Raw genomic sequence first — 22,608 nt, 5'->3', positions numbered from 1 at the left:
CCTTCAACATGAAGGTTAAGATAGTTTGTCTCATGTCTTACTTCATAATCGATTACCGATCACGAGAATATTGCAATCTAGGCAAATCTATATCTATAACGAATGAAATCAAGAGATTAAAATGTTCGTTGGGCTGAAGCTCAAAGGAATAGAATACGTAGGGGCTCCACGGCAAGAGGTTCAGGACGATATGATGATGTGAGCATCATTTTACGGAGGGCGATACAGGTGTGAACGCCGACACGGCTTCGGGGTCCGTTGATGATGCCAGCGAGAGGAGATGGTGCGGCTGATGCATTAAGGGTCTCGGAGAACTCTCCCCGATCAGCACGCTTTGGTGCGACGACGATATCGACGTCGACGTCGAAGACAAGGAGCCTGACGATGAGATGAGATGATGGGAGGGCGACGCGTTTTCGATCGACGAACGAGGCGATGGCATACGCGGCAACATAATCGGCGTGGTCAATGACGTCGTCGAAGGTGCAGCGAAAGGCGATAGCGTGGAGAGAGACGATGATGGCGAGGACGACGACATGGGACTAATAGGCGCGTGCGGGGAGTGCGCCATTGCTGCCGGCGATGACGGGAGAAGGTTCGGCTGGGCTGATGGCTGTGCCTTGGAGTCGATTCCCTCCTTGTCTCGTCGTTCTCGAGCTCGGCGATTCTGAAACCAAATCTTTACCTGGAAGAAGGGAAAAAAGGAAAAGGGAAAACTTAATCAAAGAATAAGAATGAAACGACTCTAATCATGTACGCCTTAACATCAGTCTCTCGCATTATGTTGTGATAAATTAATCTCTTAGGTCTCTCACAAGTTTGAGTCTCCGTGTCAGGTGGATACAGTTCGACCTTCGAATTCCTCTATACAGTTTAGTGGAATTTCTTATTCTGCCTGGTTTAGCACATTTTGAAGTAGTAAACTAATCAATTTAGGTTCATTCCTTTTTCATAAGCTGACTGATAAGTCCAGTTCGTTTGCTGCCCTTATGTGGAATGATAGCCTTCCTACTTTTTAAACAAAATGTTGAATTGAAAAATATCGGTATACCAATAACAAACTTATTCCCAACGGTTCATTGTTGAATAAGTTGTACATTTCGAGATGTCGAGTATATGATCTTACTCTATGTAGTTTGTTAAAAGGGCATTTTCATTTCTCTGTATCTCTGTAATTTTACATCTGAACATTGGATTTGGTTTGTTGGGACAACGGTTAAGACAGCGATGTCAAATATCTACAATCCTGTGCTGGAGTTGAAGGAAAACAAATACTGGTAAGATGACATGAGACGAAAAGAGACAAAGCGTATTCCTTTTTAATGAGATAAGATAAGTTGAATGATTAACGAGTAGCGAGAAAGAGATGCTAGTTCACTGAGCGGCGTGGAAGAGGTCTTAAGGAAATACTCAAAAGGTTGTCTTCAGGCGGACAAAAGAGCAATCTCTTCGCTGCCGAATGTCATGTGAGCTTCTCCGTTGCCTATCAACCCAATAGACTCCTCGCCTGCACACGATGTACTAGACTTCGCCAAAGTCAGTTTGAACAAAACGAAGTTGCGTAACTGCGTTGCTTGCCTGTCTGCCAAATGAAAGTCGAGGATATTATACATTTCTGCGGCGGAACACCACATCATTATCATCCCTTTTGGGAGATATTCAACAATGCCTGATCACCTATTAAACAAGTCATTTCGAGCGTTCTTTTTCCTCAGCTAGGTCACATCATTACTTGTCATGATTACGTAGAAATCCATCGAAGTGGAAAGTGGAAATGTCATACATGGTGACATCCCTTATTGGAAATCAATCGTCGGGAGGAGAATGAGACTCCATAAATGTCACTCCAGTTGTGTACAGCGTCTCAATGGACCAGGGACGAATAGTGATCATGTAAAGCTGCGGAGTTTGCATTTGCCACATACACGTACTCTAAAACCTAATTAATCGATACTTGCGTAGGTCACTTTTTCAGAAACCTTGTTCCACGAACAATCCTAAAAAAAAAAAAAAAAAAAAAAAAAAAAAAAATCGCCAGCAAGTTCCCGAAATATGTGTTACATTACCCCATGCCACGACAGTAAGAAAAATATAGCAACAACAACAACAACAAAACAAAAACAAACAAATAGAAAGAAAAAATATACGTATAATTATCTGTGAAGGAAATTGTTCGCAGTTAGGTATAGACGCCAAATGATAAGTCTGAAACACTTAAAAACAGAAAGTGTATAATTCATATTCCTTTTGTCATATTCAACTGTTCAATCAGGACACCTTTTACAGTATAGAAATCGAATACTAAGTAGGCCTACAATTATATAGTTTGATTTGATTTGATTTGATTTGATTTGATTTATTCACAAAATGCATATACATACATTATTCACAAATATGCACATAGTTTGTACATGAAACATATTACACATTTTGTCTGGATCGTCATAAGCTATGAAAAGTTTGACTGGGACGTCCAGTATGGATAACGTACACATATTATGTACATGTTATCATTAGGATTATACAATTCTAACAAAATAAAAAATAATGTACTAAACATTTCATGCTGATGAAAACAACAAAATGCTTATTTGAATTATGTCAAAATACGATGAATAATGAAACAATAGGTTGTAGAGCAAATATGCATGAATTAATGTGTTTGTGTAAATGTGCGTGCCAATAGTTTTGAATGTCAAGGGAGATATTCCTCGACTGCCGACAAATCTATCTAAAGTTCTACGAAACTGGACGAAAGGTGTCACAAAATTCTCGGCGATTCCCAGCCGAAAGCAGCCACATTAGTCATGCGCATTAGTCATTCATTGTAGTGGAGGCAAATGTAATTTGGTGTACTTTTGTGGCGGACGACCGTTGCCTGACCCGATTCATTTTCATTTCACTTCTCATGTATGTTTAATCACGAGAAAAAGCGAACAGAGAGTGTCCCTTTTTGCATTCGAGAGGGAAGAGATAGTGGAGTTTAGATTAGCCCACTTTTGATTACTCTACAAATGTCATCACTTCAATCTTGGGGAGATAGGGAACTTACGTCAACACGCGCACCGCGCAAAACAACTTTATAGGAAGAGGATGATAAAAGAGACAGATTTAGGGACACACAGACGGACAGACAAACGGAGAAAGCCTGGAAAAATAGAGGGAGAGGAACCTTCTTCTTTTTTTGTCCGTTAAAAAAAGTCAGCCAATCGACTGACATACCTGACTTTAATCAACGGCAACTGATGAAGACGAGTTAATAAAAAGGATTCTTCGTTCGGTTTTAATTAGTCACTCGCTGAGTTTGCGTCCAGACGCTGATACCAGTTAGGTGTTATCGTTATTGGATAATTACGGTGCGTTGAGGCTAATGAGCCCGGACCAGGCAGAGTCCGAGCACATTGAACAGTCAACAGATGTAATCTGAAGTTGATTTGAAAATGCCTCCACAGCCAAAGACTAACTAGTCGAGGCAGTCGATAAAAGAGAGGGAGAGAGAAGCTAAACATCAACAAAAACTGCACGTCGAATCAAGATTGACAGCCATGAATATATTTGGGGGCAATATCCTATGGCCAACACTCCTCTCATAGCCACTTCCGAAAACGGAAGCATTGATTTGAAGAGGGGTTCCTTTGCTTGGCATTTGTTTGTTTGTATATTTTGTTTGTTTGAACCGTTTGTACTTTTGTACGGTATCGCTCTCGTCCTAAAGTTCGATCACGTAACATTCTGTTGTTCCTGGTCGCTTCTTAATAGTTGTTGCTTTTTTTTATGGTAGTGACAACAAAGTGATGATGCCGCAGTTCACTGAAGAGAACGTAGAATTTTGAATTTTGTCGGAGCTAGGTAACATCATACTCTGATGGGATACCGAGTGCGCCAAAATATTATATGACGTGTACTTGTTCAATGTATATACATATATATATATATATATATATGAGACAGTAACTTCACTTCACTCCTGAACTTTCTGGAGGTGGAATATGCTAGAACCACACTGTTGGAAGTTGACGGAAAAAAGAAGAAGAAACAACATGAAAAAGAATACTGCTGTTTTTCTATAGTGTTGCATAACAACATAAACCATTTTTGTTGTGTTTCTATATGATAAATTATTGTCAAGGACTCCAAACAGTGTTAATATATCTCTGATGAACAGTTGAGCCATCTTACACGATGAAACGGAATATAAGTCAAAGTTTGCACACTGATGCAGACCATATCAATCTACAAAATGCAATACATGCAATAATTGCGATAAAAAACAAAACAAACATGTTAACGAAATCTAAGAGTGCGTGTTTAGTAGCAACTCTGGAAGCAGTACCGACGGCAATTGAGGCGATTGAGACTGATACAGAAGTGAATGACCTGGGAGACGTTAGAAGTCGCTCCTTAAAAAAAAGAAAAAATCTTTCTCTCTTGTTTTAATAGTCTTGGCCGGAACTGAAAATTGGAATGTCTGGAATTATGACAATGATAGGAGCCACTGGTACCCCAAGATAGCTGTTTCCGGCCTATAGGTGGCACCCAAGTAAGCCTCTCTTGATCCAATAGAAAGGTCACAAGATAACCACTTTTGGCATGTCGCGTTCTGTCTGCACTGACGTTAAACAAAAACAAGTCAGCTGATTTCAAAAATGAAAAAAAAAGCACGAACAAACACACAATTTAATCTAGCATTTCTGCAGCCAAGCAAAGTAATTTTACTTATTTAGAATGTTTCTTTCTTCTTACTTTATCCTGACTTCCTAACTTTCCTAAATCCAGCCCTCACCGTTGTCCAGAAACATTTGTGAGATTGACGTAATTATATGAACAAAATATATAGATATATGAATATGCATATACATAAATGTGAGAAATATATTATATATATGTATATATATATATATATATATATATATATGTTATATATATATATATATATACTATGCATATGTGTCCTATATTATGTGTTCATATTGAATACTTCATGTAATCATTGGGTGTATCTACATTGATAGTTATGTCCGATAACTGTGACAATCCTTATGATCTTTTTTTTTTGCCTTTGATATTTTTATAATGCTTGTGAGGATGAGTGATCATATCACAGACGAAGGATATCACGACGATGTATTATAAATGTATGGGGGATTAAACCAATTTGGAAACTTGAGGGCCATCGATATGTTTACAACCACAAAAAACAGGCAAACAAACAATGAAATTGTTCTTGAATGTAAGAACTAAATTTGCCTCTGATATACTGGAAAACTTTAAACTCGCTTCAATTCTCGGCTATTGTATATCGTAATTGTAGGATTTCTGGGAATTAACTCTGCAAAGAGAATTATGACGGGCGGAAGAAGGGGAAGAGAAATAGAGAGAAGATGGGGGCAGGCTACATAGGTTGCAGAAAGAGAAGAAGAGAAAGAGAAAAGAGAGAGAGGAAGAGAAGGAGATGGAGGTATATGGTAGAAGGAGAGACAAAGATACAGGGAGGGATTGTTCTGAGTTGATCCGTCACAGACCGATCTTGGGGGTGAATCATGATTCGTAACTACTGGACTGAAGGCTTAAGTCATCTTCGTCACAAAGGCCCCTCAATCGGCGTTACAAAATGATCAATTGTCGAAAAAGCAACGCTCTCATTTTTATTTTCTTCTTCCTCGTCTTCTTCTCCTTCTCCTGCCCAATTTCTTCTCCCCCGCCCAAATTCTGATTTCTATCAAATGTATAGGCTTTATACCGATCCAAGAGACTTGTTTTTTGTTGGTTTTTTTGTCATGCTTGCAACAGGCACGTTATTGACCTATCTCCATCAACAAAAGATTGTTGGCTCTCCAAATTTTGTTGTCCTCTCTGCGGCTTAATTGTAACACTGTACCCCCATCTGATTTATTGCGAGAGTGAGTCATTCCTAAATTGCGCGTGCCATACAAGTAGGAACGTCACTCATTCTTTTCTTTTCTTTTTTTTTAATGATAACTCTGTGGTGCCATGGTGATCAAAGTTTGTTACAACGTTCTACGTCACCAGCCATCAAGCTACTTGTGTTGGATGTTGCCGTGTAGCAAGAAACAGTTATGGCCAGAATCAAATTTTGCTAAATATACAGAAGACTGGAGATCTCCAAATAAGATTCGTGTAGGCAGAAAAAATTACGAAGTTGTTCCTTCATTTTGGATATTAGGGAATATGAAATAAATTTCATTTGATTTCATTAAAAAAAATTCTTTTTACAGGAAATTTTTAGTCGTGTTTCGAAAATTTTCTGTTCAAGTTGCAGGTTTATTACTGAACAGACGTTTTCTTTTGAATCTCTCAACTTTGATGGCCATTTTGCGCTTTAGTGTTTAAGCACGTCGATCAAAGCAGATAAACAGATAAATTAAGATGGATTAATTGATATCATTATCTAACTATAGCAATAATTAAAGTCATCATCATATCATTATATCATATAAGGATAAATTAACTGACTGGAAGAATCAGGCATCTGACCTTTGCGGAATAGATAAGGTATTTCGTTTGAATCAGTCAATTATTGAATATTCAACAAACAGAATCCGCCAACGAATCCAAGCAGCCTACTCAATGTACTACAAACAAACGTCCAACAAGGGGAAAAGGACGAAGAAACACATAAAAAATAGCCAAAAGATATTAAACTACCGAAGATTAGCAAGTGCATTATTCATATAATACATTTGAGACTATCATATTTACCCGATTCTCAGAGAGATTGAGCGCCGTTGAGAGCTCAGCCACGTCGATGCTGCTCAGGTAGTGTGTGCAGCGGAACTTCTGCTCAAGCGTAGCCACCTGCGTCGGGGAGAAAGGCACCCGGGGATTGCGTCCCAGCTTTCGCTTCTTCGTCCCGTCTTTTCTCTTCGTGCCTATTACCCGGGTAGGATTAAAAGAAATTACTCGAATAAAATTTCACTATCATCACATTCAGTCGATTTCAAGTCATTCCATCTAAATACATTAGAATCACATTCGAACCTCGTGTTGCCAATTATCTGTCAGGTAGATATGTTACGATGATAAGCAAAATTAAAATTTGTATGCAAAGGATGGCATAACAGCAGCAGAAGTCCAGTGAGTCTTTTCGCATAACTTTTCTTCCTAATTGATTCACATTTAAAAATGATTCGAAGCATGAGTTTACGTCAAGATAACAAAAATACTGCCCTATCTAATGTAATGTAATTGTGATTGTTTATGATATGAATCACCTTATAATATAATCATACAAAACAAACACACAAATGTTTAAATCTTGGCTTGCAAAAGAGGGAAAGCACTCTAAATGAAGCCTTGGGTAATTTGAAAATATTTGCATCACGGCACGGAGAAAAATAAACTGAAACCTATAATTCATACACCAATCAATATTTCAAAGGAAAAAAATGCTTCATGTTTCATTAAACATTTAAACTATAAACACTGAATGTTTTTATCTGACAAGATTATTCTTCCATTCATTCATATTGTCGATCAGACTCCGCTCTCTCTCTCTCTCTCTCTCTCTATCTATCTATCTATCTATTTTTCAATATTTATATAAACCTACAATACAAAAAATGCAAACCATTTGATTGATCATATACAAAACAAGAACGCAAACTACAAATCTAAAGCCAAAGCAAATCTGTCATGGAAACCGAACATTTAGGGCCTATATCTTATTCTCAAAACACTGTACTAAATATCAATACCCTGGAGAAATAGATGATGCTCGGATGTGTGTTTTTTTTTCCAGAAAACACTGAGTAGTACCTCGACCCAACATAACTTTCAGTTAAATAAAAAAAGAAATAAGTTTTATAACTATAACTCAATATTTTATTCAAATATTCGTGGCCAATATGTTCTTCCAAAAAAGGCGGTTGTTCCGGACGCCCTCCGGCTCACTGCTGGCTCCCGCAGGTATACACTTCCCCCCTTAAAATAGTGATGATAGCCATTGTAATGATTTGTTTACTGCTGTTAAGTCTGGCTCGTCCGTCCTGCGGGGAACGGCGGGGAGGGAGCCGGGTAAACGACTGCTCCGAGACACATCGAATTGGCATCTATAAACGACTTTTTGTTGAACCCTCTCAACACCAAACTCTCGATGTGCCGCTGACGTTGCACTCAAACAGGTTGCCGTCAGGATTGGCAGGTTTAATATCACCAGGTCGGTCGAGTAAGGTATGGAGGGGATTAACTTGCAAAGCGTCGACTTCTTGATGCACATAAGTTTCTTCTTTTCTCATCATTTTGTGTCGATTAACACGATTACGGTTATATTTTACACAAAGTTGACCAAAACATTATAGCACTTTGAGCTAGTTTTCTGTTTCAATATTATACTTTGCCGAATCCACAAACACCGAGAGTGACCCCTAAACTGTGGTTCAGGAATCGCTGAACAACGTTCATCATCAGATATTTCCATTGTAATTCATAATTACACATTTTCACATTGCAAATTTCAAACTTTTTTTTAAATCTGCTTTGCAATCAATCCGTCCACAGTTTAAGCACAAAGTAAGGAATTAAAAACTTAAGGAGTAGAGCCCCCTAGCGGTAGCGTTGTTGGAATATTTCAAAAAGATACGGCAAGTATTACTATGCTCCCGTGAATATCAAAATAAACTGCCCGTATGATTTTTTTTTTCGTCATTTTTTTTTTTCGTCATTATGGAAGAACAGAATGAATATAATTAGCACAGCATCCAACGTCCTCGTGGAATTGCATTGCTGATGTAAATTTCTAGAAAATGTCTTTCTCACGTAGTCTTTGGTAATGAGGATGTCAACTTCCAGTTGGGAAGATTGACGTGGATACAATTACTGGCAAACAGAGCAAAGCAAGAAGAAGTCGCCGTCACTATCTTTCCAGCAACAAGTGATAAAAATCAACGACCGTCGTTGCACTTTACACACGCACGCGTGCACACGACACAAACAAGTACTCCGCGGCACCTCCAGCGCGCCGAGCCACCCGCAGCGGCGCACACAGCCCGTCCGCAGCTCCAGTGAGTAGACAAAGCCACGAGAGACCCCCTACAGCAATAAGTCCCGCTTGGTTTGGCCGCAAATTACTTCGCGTTTCTTTCTTTTTTTTTTAAACATACAAATATCTATTTTAATGCCCCGCCGCGGCAGAATGAATGAACGAGGCATAGGCAAGGAAAGCGCTACACCTAACCATCAATACACATTCAGTTTTCTTGTCAAACACTGCGGGATGCACGGGTCTTTCAAGGCAAACTTTATGTACCCAGACCACTTCATTGAAAATAATCGTCGCGTATTGAACCGTTCGCGTAAATGTTTGTTTATCGGTTGATTCGGCAATTTACAACTAATGAATGTTTGCTTAGCATTACAGAGCACATTCAGTAGTAAGGTCTACCCCTTTTTTCTAACTCTCATTTTAGAAACGCTGAGTGTGCTGATACATTCCTTCGATAGCCCTTAAGGCACCGAGTGAGAGGTACGAATGTTGATACAATTCTAACAATTACACAAGAATCAAGTGGTGGTCCGTCGAGCAATTTTGTAGTTAACAGTTTCTTTGATTCTCCTCATAAACGTATGACATAGGGTCAATGTACTCAAGAATAATCAATCTAGATGGTGATTCACATCCACCATTTTGATTCAAAATGTTAGTTACCCCCTTTATGTCTATAGAATTTTACTTTTTGAATATACAAACAGGGGACTTCTTTGAGTATGGGATATACTCTTTTGCATTAATGACTTGTCCATGTTACATGAACTGCAATTAGGTGACTTTTGGTTGAGAAGATGTACAAATGGTAAAAATACATTTCAATTTCAAAATACCCTATTGGCTCTTTTACTGAGTTTTTGACTTGAGATTTGCAGCACTTCTTTTTCTTCAAACAAAAATAGCATACAAGCGCCCACATTAACAAGCATAAAAAAGCCTCTATCCCTTTTATTCTTCATCATGAACATTTTTAGCTTCTAAGTTTAACTTGACACTAAAAATGAGATAGATGAATGTACACACATATGAATTTACTTTCAAGAAAAGAAAAATGCTCGGAACTCAGTTGTTTAATAGGTTTTGACATCAGTTCATATATCATATCATATCAGAGAGGAATTCCGCACCAGATAAAAGTTAGTGTAATTAAAAAGAAAGAGTGGAATTTCATAAGACAACAGTGAAAATTTGTTCAAAAGCGGATTAAGGTTCAGAAAGTTATGAAATTGTAAAGTTTCGCTAATTTTCAAAAAAAAAATTAATTGAACGGTCAATATGAATATGCAAATAAGTAAGTTGATAATGTCATTGCCTCTTAACTTGCCATAAAGTTTGTGCACAAAATTTTGCAAATATTAGAATTCTGCATAGTAATTTATATAAGCCCCAAAGAACTGTGGGAATAACTAAGGGATCGTTATATACTAATCAAGTTATCAAATTCGTATTATTTGAAAAAAAAAAGTAACCGATGTTCTATTTTTAATTTTCTGACACTTGATTAATAAAGACCAAACAGGTGTTTCTGAGTCTAAGCAGAACATTTCGGTCCACAGATCAAACAGCGAAGATAAAATTAATGTAATCAATATCCTGTAGAGTCGCTTTATCAAAAATTCAAATTAAAATGTTATAAAAAAAATTGACTGACTGACTGAGATGAGGTTCGCGAGCAACACAAGGAAGAATAACAGTTCATAAACGCTTACTAAATAAATTCATTCATTTCGCGTTGAAACCAGTATTCAGTTGGGAAATCCCTGTAGATTAAAATGATACACTTTGAAACTTGATTGAGGAATGAGTCTTAAGTTCTGGTAATATCTTCTGTTAATTCTCATAGATCCTGATTATCAATATAATATATGCATAACACATTTATTCTATGACATCTGTTAAAAATATTCATCGATCATGATAGCCATAATGGCCGTGATAAAGAGTATCTTTTCTGCTGAAATACAAGAGGCTTGACGTAAATGAAAACGTAAAATATTTGTGATCAGAAGTTATATAATCTATAATTCGCATAATGTCTATTCATACACTATATATTTGTACATATAGGCATACGCTTGGCTGTATAGTATGTGAAAATGTGTGTTTGTGTGCCCCACATGTATGTCCTTATTGCGTCTTTTTACATCATTATGTTCGAACATGATGCTCCGAAGGCATTTAAAATCACCATCCTATATATATGTTGAGTGAAACGGCCCATTAGAAAGCAAAAATAGGATTGCGTCTTTTGCCACGGTCCTGATTGATCGTAAAATTATCAAACATCCATCTTTGCTCTCTGCACAAACATGCGTATAGTGCTGGCTGTGACTAATCATCAGACAACACGTACGCCAATCTAGTTTATTTCACTTCGACAGCGCTCACTACCGTTACGCTGTCTGGACCCTATTTATCTCCCACGGACAATGTTCTCAACAATTTAATCTGAACATTTTTCGTTTCTCATGCTATTACGGTGTTTTACTTTTAGTTAACCACAAAACATGCAAGTCTATGAAACGAGCGATGAACAATGATGTTTTAATCTGTCGTTTTAAGACTGAAAACTGCCGATGTTAAATTACTTTGTTAGATCGGGGACTGGTTTGTTGTGCCTACCAAAGCCAACTGATGCCTGAAGTTGTAGAAAGACGGACTCTCAGTTTCAAATGATGATGACATCTATCGGACATCCTTTCCCCCAATATTTTCTCTCTTTCTCTCTCGCTCTTTCTTTCACATATATATCATTTAATCTTTATTTTCTGAAACACCTATTGGCTCTAGAACTCGTCATCGTGATTTTCTCGCTTTTTCTGTTGATGATAAGGGTGGAAAAAGAGAATAAAGCTGTGAATATAGCACAATGTCACCAAGAATCAAATAGGAATGAATTCTGATTACGCTATGATCGGAATAATCACCAGCAGCGGAAGTATTAATTCTTATACCCAAAGGGTAAAATGACATGATATCCTACCCATTCCTCATGCATTTGTGCTTTTTCGTCGATGTTCTTTCTTTGTGAACCGTGTCTTTCCTTCTTTTTCTAACGATGTCCTTTATTTCTTTTTACTTTTCTATTCTTTGCAAAACTTCAAATAAAGTAGGTCACTGCATGAGAGCCAAGAAGTTGTAATCAACATCAACATGATCAAGTTGTTACAATGAAACACAAACTCTAGATATAGGTGAAGACAATCCAAACCGACAGAAACAAACAGTTTAACTGTTAACATTTGTTACACATTTTGACTATGCAAGTACAATAGAAATGAAAATTGCTGTAGATCTTATATTGACTGACTTTCCAAAACGAGAAAGATCAAACAGAATAAAAGAGAACAAAATAATAAAGACCCCTCAGAATATGGGCTGGAATAAGACGTGTAAAACAGTCTACTTACTTGACAGAGACAAATCAATCTAAATACTACGCAAATGTTATACAGTATTTTTCTGTTTTGCACGAAGAGATAGAATATTATGAGATTGAAAACAGAACTAGTAGTAATAGAATCAACTCTGATATAAGACTATAAATCTCATATGGTCTTACTGTGGTAAATCTAAATTTATTTTAAAAAATGCAATGAAGGCTGTCAGAATTTGTACAAATTCCATCTTTTTAAAGTAATTACTGATCTTTATTCATGCTCAAGTATGCCTATACGAAAAACTTGTTACATTAAACCGTATCATACTGATTACCATTGGGAACAGTGATAAAAAATGTTCGAGTTGTAATATTTAATGCATGTGTGTACGTAAGTTGTATCACAAAACATCCTACCATATAAGCATTTCACAATAAATTCTAAAATATAAGGAGATATCACTATTTTTCTCGATAAACCATAACTGTAGACAGTTTAATTGAGAAGCAATTTTATTATAATTATTGTTCTTTTTTTTCATATTTATCGATTATACTGACTAACATTTTTGTATTAGTTATTTCTATCGCTAACTCACATTTCAGAACTATTTCAAAGCACTAAAGCTGGGTTTTTGTTTCATCTGCAAACGGTAAATAACGCCTTTAAGCTTGTGTCGATTACTTCTCAAAAATATTTGTTTATATTCAATTTGTACCTGCAATAAGATTAAATAACTCATTTGGGTTTTGAAGTATGAAATGCTCTGAATCATCTGAAGCAAACATCCTCCTTAAAACCTTCTAAAAGAAGTTAGATTTTAATGATGATAGATAAATGTTGTTTTTAAATGAACAAAAATATTCAAATCATATTCACAGATATCAAATGTTTAAATATAGTGTAGCACTGACAACTACAACAGAAACATATATGTCAATTTATGGTCCCTTTTGGCATAATATTATTTTTAAGGTAAAACAAAACCAGGTCATTCGTGATTTCTCCCCCTCCCCTACACTTGCAGCTGCTCTTTGTGAGGAAACCCTTGAGAATAATTTTAAATAATTTTGTCACGAGGAAAGCTCTGTCATCTCATCAAGCATTATTACATATGTTAATTGTGACTGCCCCTGCAACATGGATAAAGTCATGGAAGATAAAATGTAACAATTTACTGTATTGGTATCTAAATGGTTAATTGAATTCGATCGTAAAACCAAAGTCTCTATGTCGTTGGTGTATTTTTGTTTGTATTTTGTATTCTTGAACAAAAACAAAAAAAAAACTTGCAGAAATAATCTGAAATTGAAAAAAAAAATCTTACTTATTAAAGTACTTAAAAGTATCAATAAAACGTCTTATTAAAATCAATAATAAAATGATCATTTGAGAAGATAATGAATGAAATTATGAAACAATATAAAGATGACAATGAGCAAGCATTGCTTTCCCCACTTAGAACATCTTATTTTTCGAACTGCAGGGAAAGAAAAACGAAAATATATAAAACAATATCTATGTAGGAGACTACTGTTAAACTCGCACACAGATTCCACAAAGAGAAAAGAGTCACCAAGTTTATAATTACACGTACAAGCAATTTTGAAGTTCTACAAGCGAGATGATTTGGAGGGCTTTTCTCTACCCGACCTATTAATAACTATGTCTAGTATGTAAAACTGAGAGAATGAAGCAATCTATGCAGCATCATAAACAAAACAACAAGTAATCTGTTTCATAATATGTCAGCGGTGAGCAACCAAGTCTGTATATTATATATATACATATTACATACACAAACATATTATATGTATTCATTCAATTAGCAAGCATCATTCTTTTTGGATATGATACGAGTAGCATACTTATGAATATATGTATATGTATATATATATGTGTGTGTGTGTGTGTGTGTGTGTGTGTTGTCTTACTTCTGTTTTCGTTTTGTTTTGGTTTTGTTTTTTTTTGCCGCGGCTGGAATGTTACTTCTATCTTTGGATTAATTTTCTATTTCAGTCAGACGAAGTAAGAGCCTGACCGCCATGTTAATGAAGAGTAAAGTCGATCAATCTGATTTATCTCAAATTTGATTGAGATCCATGGAAGATTTGACATTCGTTGTATATCAAACTCAATATTAAAACAAATCATGACGATGTGAAGTTACTCTGTAATTCTTTCAAGCTTCTGCTTTTGTGAAGAAAAAAAAATGTCTCTCTTCTGATCAGTGAATCGGTGTGAGTGTTTTGATAATTAAAGATGAGTATTAATGCCATTCCGCCACAAGCATTAGCGGGTGATGTTGCTTGTCAACCTACTTTTTATCCCCGCCTAAATTTCAAACATGACGTACGGAAATTCGCAAAGACACACGCACAAAAACAAACGAATAAGAACGCTATACAATGCTATTGTCATAGAACATCAATCATGTGCATTACTTAGAGTATTATTCCTTTAGGATGGGCGTAATTCATTATAATTCTTAAATGACACTGATGAATTCTTGTTCTGTATTATTAAACAGATTATGTATCATTTTACCGAAGTTGAATTAGTAAACAAGGCCAGATTGTTCAGAGCATTTAAGGGCTAATCCAGATCTTCATCTTACGTCTACCGTCTACCGTCTACCAGTGAGTTCGGGATAACATGGAATTGCTTCAGCTACTGTTGAACAAAACAAAATAACGAGATCTAAGAGGCAGCAGATTTTGCATATAATCTTCACAATAACAAAAAATAATAATACATGAATTTTGCAGAAAATGACAATGTGAATTTTCTGGTACACATTAAACATTCGAAAATTCTCAGGGAAGTGACAGTTTGTAACTTTTGACTTACAATCTAGAGCAAAGGTAATAAAATTCACAGATCGGAAACAATATACAGGTGTGTCGTTTATATTTCCGCTGCAGAGTAGTTCAGTAAATTATCACCTATGTTTGTTGGTTGTTGTTGTTGTTGTTGTTGTTGTTTTGTTTCGTTTTTCCAAGCCCTTTTACAGCAACTTCTTATTATCATAGGTCTTCTGTCTATTCTCTAACCAATTCTACGTTTTGTCCAAAACGATGAGAAAAACAAATTTGGGGGGGGGGGATGAATGTCTTCATAGTAACATTATGACTGTAATCATTACCATACTGCTTTTATCATCACAAGGAAAGCATGTTAATAGAATGTTAGTAGCATGTACGTGTGCCAAGTTCCTTCTAACTTCGCGGAACAGACGTATATATAAACACAAGTAGGCTAAACATTTTTACACACACATGCAAAGCACTTGTCCTATATATCAAAGAGTATGATTTCGGTTGTTAGTGTTACATGGTGATATCACTCAGGAACACATACAGAGATGGATTATAGCAAGATTGTTTGTAACTTGCTCCACCTTCCTCAGATGTACAAGCACAAATACACACACATAAACCTCAACTATCTTTACAAATCTTTGATACAGATATAGCAAGTTAAGTCTTACCACTAAATTGCTTTTGCTGATAACGTTTCCCAGCACCATCTCCCATTGTTGAGAAAAGTCATGCGGTTAATAACCCCAGATCAGAATCTTCTCTATGAAAAAAAAACAAATCCGTTTTTATACGAATGCGATTTTTCTCTCCCTTCCATGTGAATAATGTTGTTTAAATTAGCACAGTGTACGGTAGGACTACGGGTACTGGTGGAGAAAGGAAATGATGAGGATGCTTACGTGGAAGTCTTGGTGGCTTGTACCTCGTGCACTGGAGCCATGAAAACCTTGCCATGGGGTTGTCGATGACATCGGTGTCCGGCTTCATGTCATCTTCGTCCTCGTCTCCTTTACTCGTGATCGAGTCTGATCGGTCAAGATAGTCCTTCGATATCGTGTATGATTTGTTGTTCGTGGTTCCATGCTGTTCGCGCCTTCCTATCTTGTGCTTCACCCTTATATTTTCGAGTTTTTCGACGACGCCGTCGTTGATGTCGCGTTTTCCGAGAATGCCATCGATGCTGAAGTCTGTGACTCGACTGCTCCTTTTGTCACCGCCGCAGCCTTCGGGCGACGTCGCCCGATTATTGCCCGCCATCGGTCGCAGCCCCTGCACCGCGCGTAGGTTCTCCATACTAAATGAAGTGGCCGCTGCCACTGCCGCAGCCGACCCTCCGGGGAAGCCGGCCAGCTGGCCCATGGTAGCAGTGGACAGAGCGCCAAAGGAAGGCTGCATTCTAAGCCCGACCAGTGAAAAGCCCGAGTAGCTGGACAGTGGCGCCGGGAAGACCCCGGCGGTGTAGAACCCCTGCTGGAGCGAATACGACGAGTTGAGGAGTGCCATCGCAACAGATGAATAGGACTTACGCGATCCTCTATTTTGCTTTTCTCTCCAAAAGACCACCTCTTTTCACCCTAAAAAGAAATGAAGCTCGAAGAGGGACCAGATTTAAGGAAACTCTCTCGAGGAAGAAAGATGGCACCACAAAACCAGCGGGGAACAAAGTAAGAGCTGTAATTTGTCGACTTTTAGGAGTCGGCTCCCAGCTGGCGAAATGTCAGAAACAAGAGTTTTCGTACTTTGCAGGCTTCTGCCTTTATCTATCAATCTTGCCACAGCAAGGCAAGTGCTGCAGCATATAATAATCACATCCAGGGCAACAATGCTACTGCCGCCAAATCAGAACTCGGGTTCTAGTGTTTATAAAACATATAGTCCATGACCGTGTCAACTCATGCACCTTTTTCAGCCAACTCGAGAAAGTTCAATGCGTAAATCTCCTACTCGACTACGCATGGAACAATCCGATCCTGAAACCATAAACACTCCACTCCGCAAGCATCAGGCAACCGCACACAACGACGCATGCGCACATGCCCACCTGCCATTGGTTTGACCTTCCAGGGGTCATATATCAGTGACGTCATCTGGTCCCAACTCCTGTCAAAGCTCTCGCTTGTTCGTCTTGTCTGTGTTTTGTCGCGTGTCAGGGGCGAGAGGTATTTATCATTTATCCATCCGGGGCGCCCTTTTAAGCGCCTGATTAGGCAAGGGGTATATTGGGAATCCATTGTTTTTCTTGCCAGCAAGTGGTTGATAATCGCAGACATACTGCCTGATTCTCGAGGGCGGAGGATTTATGGCGCGCGACAGTTCTTTTTACTCAAGGCGGAACATATCTTCTTCTGTGTATTACGATACATTCCATTTTGAAGACACGACATGTAGCGATTGTCCAAACTACCTCACTTAGCTCTATTCACTAATTTTACTCTGAAAGTATGATTTAGCATACGACGACGCGAAATACTCGTCTGGATCTTTCAAACGTCGATGTAGATACGTCACAGAAAAAAAAGGTATATTCATGGCAGTTTATGTCATTCTCGAGAAGCAGGGAATCCCAACAATAAAGAGCAGGTTTATTTCTCATACATGACGTGAATACTTCTTTATCATTTCATTACACCATTGATCGTGAGATTTTTTGCACCGCAAGCACTATTTAAATCTCACACCCACACTGATTATAATAATAAAAGCTACCATGGTTGATACATTTCCTCGAAATAAAAACGAGGCTCATAGAGGACAGTGGATTGTTATAAAGGATTAGCCTTCACTCTAATGACAAAATGACGAGATTCTACTGATTAATTCAATTACGTAGGGGAAATGAGAAGAAGAAAAAAGACAAGGAACTCTATTACCTTCATACACATATTTCTGTGTATTTCGCACGTCGCTCTTGCCTGAGCACTGTGATCAGCAGCCATATATCTCATGATTACGTCACACCATTGTCAATAGTAGGCCTGTGAGAAAGGATTCCTGCGGGCACATGCGATGAAATACATGGCTACAATCATATTTTGATTGCCTGGAGGGCAATGGACAGTCTTAGGCTGTATGTAGAAAATATTTGCTTCCTTCAGTTTTGAGGATGATCATGGTGATATCGAAAAACAGACAAAACAACAATAAAAGAAAACAACGTTGTGTATAACAAATAAAAAAAACCGATGCATTTTACGTCAATGTGGAATGAAGGTAAAATTTATGGTGTTCAATTCAGTACTTCATGCAGTCAGGCGGACGTAACCTAGCAACAATTTGAATACTACCATAGCTACACCAAGGAGGTACTATCTCGCGTACTACCTCCTTGATTACACTGCTATCACACAATCATCACAAGACTGCGCAGAATGCTCAAAACACCACCTGGTTATTCTGATTACTTGAGCGATGTAGATACAGTTTATTTTAATTTCAAACTCAACGTTCCAATCACCTCTCCTCCCTCCCTTCTAAAAAAATGGTCCTATGTAGAAATGTTCTCGTACAGAGACAACATAACTTAAACAATAGACCCACCAAATTCGAAAAAAAAAAACTTCATAGTAGATATGGGAAGAATACTGTCTTTATTGCTGAAATGATATAAACAAAAATGATAGTGTAGAATGTAGTTGAGATGACTGGCAAAATGACACAGAACAGACATGAACAAAAAATGTGCTTATCATAACTCATTACATTTTAGAATAAGGATCATATCATCTACAAAACTTGTGACAAATTACACCTGAGGGAAATGTTCCCATTCATTCCAGTACTAGATCATGCTGATAGAGGGTGTAACGACGTCCGTCATAACCTGTGGAGAATAACAGATCGAAATAATGTTTGTATCATAGAGCTGCAAGTAAAGTTTGACAATTTTGGTCATTTCAGTGAAGTACATCTCCATGTTCAAAATAACTTGAAAATTATATAGATATACTTAAGTCAAATAAATGGAATGGTTTACGTTTAAGTGAATTCAGACATGAAATTTAAAAAATGGAACTCTCAAAAACTCCACATGTTATCATACAACTGTGGTATTCGTTGCAACCAAGCTGTACAAATGGGATAAGGAAATGATGATGTCCTCGCCTCACGATTTTCCCATTAATTTGTGTTAAATTATGTCTAAATTATGTCAATTCAAAGTTCAGACAATAACCCAGCCTCCTGTACAATCACCTTTGATCAATTATTGTTACAACTCTTCGAAAGTCTGATTTGGATTACACGATTCGTTCTTGTTTCACGTCATTAGAAAAGCAAAGGTATTGAGGGGCAATTTGTATGCCAGGTACATAAGAGAATCCCAAAGCGATGACGTAATATGACGTCATTTAATTGGAATCAAGTGATTGTGTCCAAACTCTGAGTTTTCTCCTTTTTTTTTGTGAGAATACGTGACCCTCACGAAATCTGTACATAACCTTCTTATCCATATCTGATTTTCACTTCAAACTTTTAAAGTGTCACTTTATTACTCTCATATTGAGGTCTTAATGTCTATAAGTGGAGTAGATTCTACTTGAATTCTGAGATAATCAATCATCCATGCAATATAACAATTGACTGTGCCAGGTTAGTAATCTTTTTGGTCCTTTTTTTTTTTTTTGGGGGGGGGTAATGTTTTAAGATGAGATGTGTATAAACTGCTGCAAAGGCCCATATATTTCATTCAGTCGGAATAACTTAGACATAAAAGTTGTCAAAATCACAGTTGTTATAATCAGTCTTAAAAGTTGCATGCATATAATGATTGGTGTGTTTACAATATTGGTTAACACTTTGCTCTTTGTGCAGTACTTCAATAACACGTAAAACTCCTGAAATTATGGCTGTCATTCCAAATATCGTGTGAGTTTATGTCGCCATGATATAAAAGTACTAGCGTTTTGTTTTGTCGGGCAGAGTACCAAGTAGGGCCTATTGTATAACATAATAATTAGAGTGTCACAGACTACAAAAATTAATATTATTTGTTTAATCATTCATTCTACCATTCTATTATGGCGTAAGTGCTCATAGTTGCAAAGGGCATCTGACTGGTAAATTTTGTTTGTCCTGCGAATGATAGGCCTATAAAGCATATTCTCCGACTCCACTGTCGTTTATGCCACATGCGAATTCTTATTGCAGGAGCTAATCAATCAGAGACAGATAATCGGTCAAAATATAAATTGAGCTAGATCAGAGGAAATTCTTCTCTTCTAAGTCTCCAAGTCTTCCTACCTGGATCATAGTGTGATTGGTGGTTGACATCATATTTATCTTGGGAAGAAGGTAATAGACTCTGAATTTCCCCATTCGCCACACACCATAAACACGGACCATTTCGAAATTAAACCTTTTTGAATTATGTGTCGTGTTAGTGTATATCCCTTCATTTCATGGCTTGCCTCTATATACAACGACGGAGCCAGCGCCTGCACATCAAGTTGTAAAAGTTGAGCAGACCAAAACGCCTCGAATGTAAACTTCCTGGCAACACGCAGCATTTGATTGTAGAGTTTAAATACCAATCAGTGGTTCTATTTCCTCGCCGTTCGTTTACGGGAGGACTTGATATATGCGTCGTGATACAAGCTTGGATGTCTCTTGATTACTACCCATCCCGATGCCCATATTTCACCATGGATTAATTTGGTGATTGAGCTACGGGAACGGACAAGTTTTCCCCGCGAAATCGCTCTCCACCATTTGCGTCAAGACGGATCATGGACCCGCGCCGGAGCCGGGGATGGAAGACCGCGGCTCCGGTCACGGGTTCGAGGGAGGGGGAAAAAAGGCGCAGTAATCCTGCGCGAGAAATCCTAAACCTATCATTAGCCACTATTTTCCAATCAAGAAAATGAGAATTGAGATAAGACAACAAAGAAAAGTAAGACAAGAGAAGTATGGCGGTGATTTGTTAAACAGGAAGATGACAAGTAATGGCGAGCCCAAACCCCTTAATGAATCTTGCAGGTAAGGAGACTTTATGGGGATATTGCGAGAAGAAGAAGCGCCAGTCGGGAGAATGATGACGGCCTTGTCATATCTGTATGATAACGCCAAACGACCGTCTGCGCTGATCAATCAGGGTAATTCGGCGGGAGATTAATTAGAACGACAGCTGAAAAATATGGCGCGAAATCGCGAGGCATTATCCGCGCAGTACTCTGTACTTGCCCGGGGTCGTTTGTAATTAATTAGTTCGTTTCTCTGATTGTTTTTCGGAACGGTGGGTAGCTAAGCGGGAAATATATCCTATAACCGCGGGAAAATGTGAGGATTGCTTCGTCTTCGGGCCATCAGTAACTTGTTACGATAATTAGGGGCCCGTTCTGGTAAACACGAATGGCATAGGGAGCATTGTCACTTTGGGACGGATCTCACCCACTATCGGAAATGGTTGTTGCAAACAGTGAAGTAATGGTTAGGAGTTTATTGATTTAGTGGTGCGTTATCGCCTTATTGGATGTGCTGTATGTCAGTTGTGCGTGTGATTTAATTACAGGTGCCTCTAAATTATGCAGATTTGTTAGGATACCACCGGACAAGTTCACTATACAAGACACCACTATAACCTATATCTGAAAGATCCAACAGTGCACTTAGAGTTTTCCCCTCTCTGAAATGATTATCAATTCTTGCTTGTAAAGTTTTCAAATTATGATTATCATGATTTTTCCTGCCTTTCTCCGAAGAATAGGAATTGTGTCTTATTCATCGAATTAGATTCCATTTATCGCCACAGGGCACTTCTGTGAGTTCTCATGGGGTAATTGTGCTCGACAGTCCAAGCAATCACATATCAAGGAGGCAACACTTAATGAATTTGCTTTTGATGGCCAAAGAAATCAAGCGACAAAGCGCAAATCAAGTCTTGGAAGAAATGAACGGCAAATTCTATTCCGCATCAATTAATCTATCTAAATCTGAAACATCGGACAATACGAAATTAATATCTTACAATAAAGACCTATAGTTTGGGAAAAAATATATGGTAAAAAAAAAGGAATGAATAGAAAATGCGGATGGTAATTTCTGATTTCGGCTGATAGCCGCCAAGAGCTGGTTTTAGCAACCTTTACTTCACCTCAGCAGACAATATAGCGTAGAACATGAAACACACTCTCAATGCCGACAACAATCATATACCCCACGCAATACCCAACGGACTATGGAACAAGTTGATAATAACATGTGCTAATTGCGCGCACATATTGGCTTTTGGGTGTCGACTTAAGCAATTGAAACCGAGCAGTGTGCATTGCATCGATTTCTGGACATCAATGACCACTGGTCAGACATTCAGCAATTAGTCAGGAGATGCTACGAACTGGACATAAACGAAACTGACCACAGCAATAAACATTATTACTCTCATGGCCTAAACATAACCTCTGCATTA

General features: G+C 37.8%; 1 protein-coding gene across 1 annotated transcript; it reads right to left on the bottom strand.

The window, feature by feature from the left end:
* Positions 1-205: 205 nt before the first annotated feature.
* Positions 206-16,709, bottom strand: LOC139733213 (uncharacterized). The gene is made up of 3 exons (XM_071644051.1): positions 16,106-16,709; positions 6,721-6,890; positions 206-685 (listed from the first exon to the last, which is right to left on the bottom strand). Exons 1-3 carry the CDS (start codon positions 16,707-16,709, stop codon positions 206-208), a joined length of 1,254 nt encoding a protein of 417 aa, XP_071500152.1.
* Positions 16,710-22,608: the final 5,899 nt, after the last annotated feature.

This window comes from Diadema antillarum, unplaced genomic scaffold (genome assembly GCF_040938485.1).
Source record: "Diadema antillarum isolate AM-2024a unplaced genomic scaffold, OU_Dant_1.0 seq00000463_RagTag, whole genome shotgun sequence".
Taxonomy (NCBI): domain Eukaryota; kingdom Metazoa; phylum Echinodermata; class Echinoidea; order Diadematoida; family Diadematidae; genus Diadema; species Diadema antillarum.
This window is presented reverse-complemented; position numbering and strand designations above follow the sequence as displayed.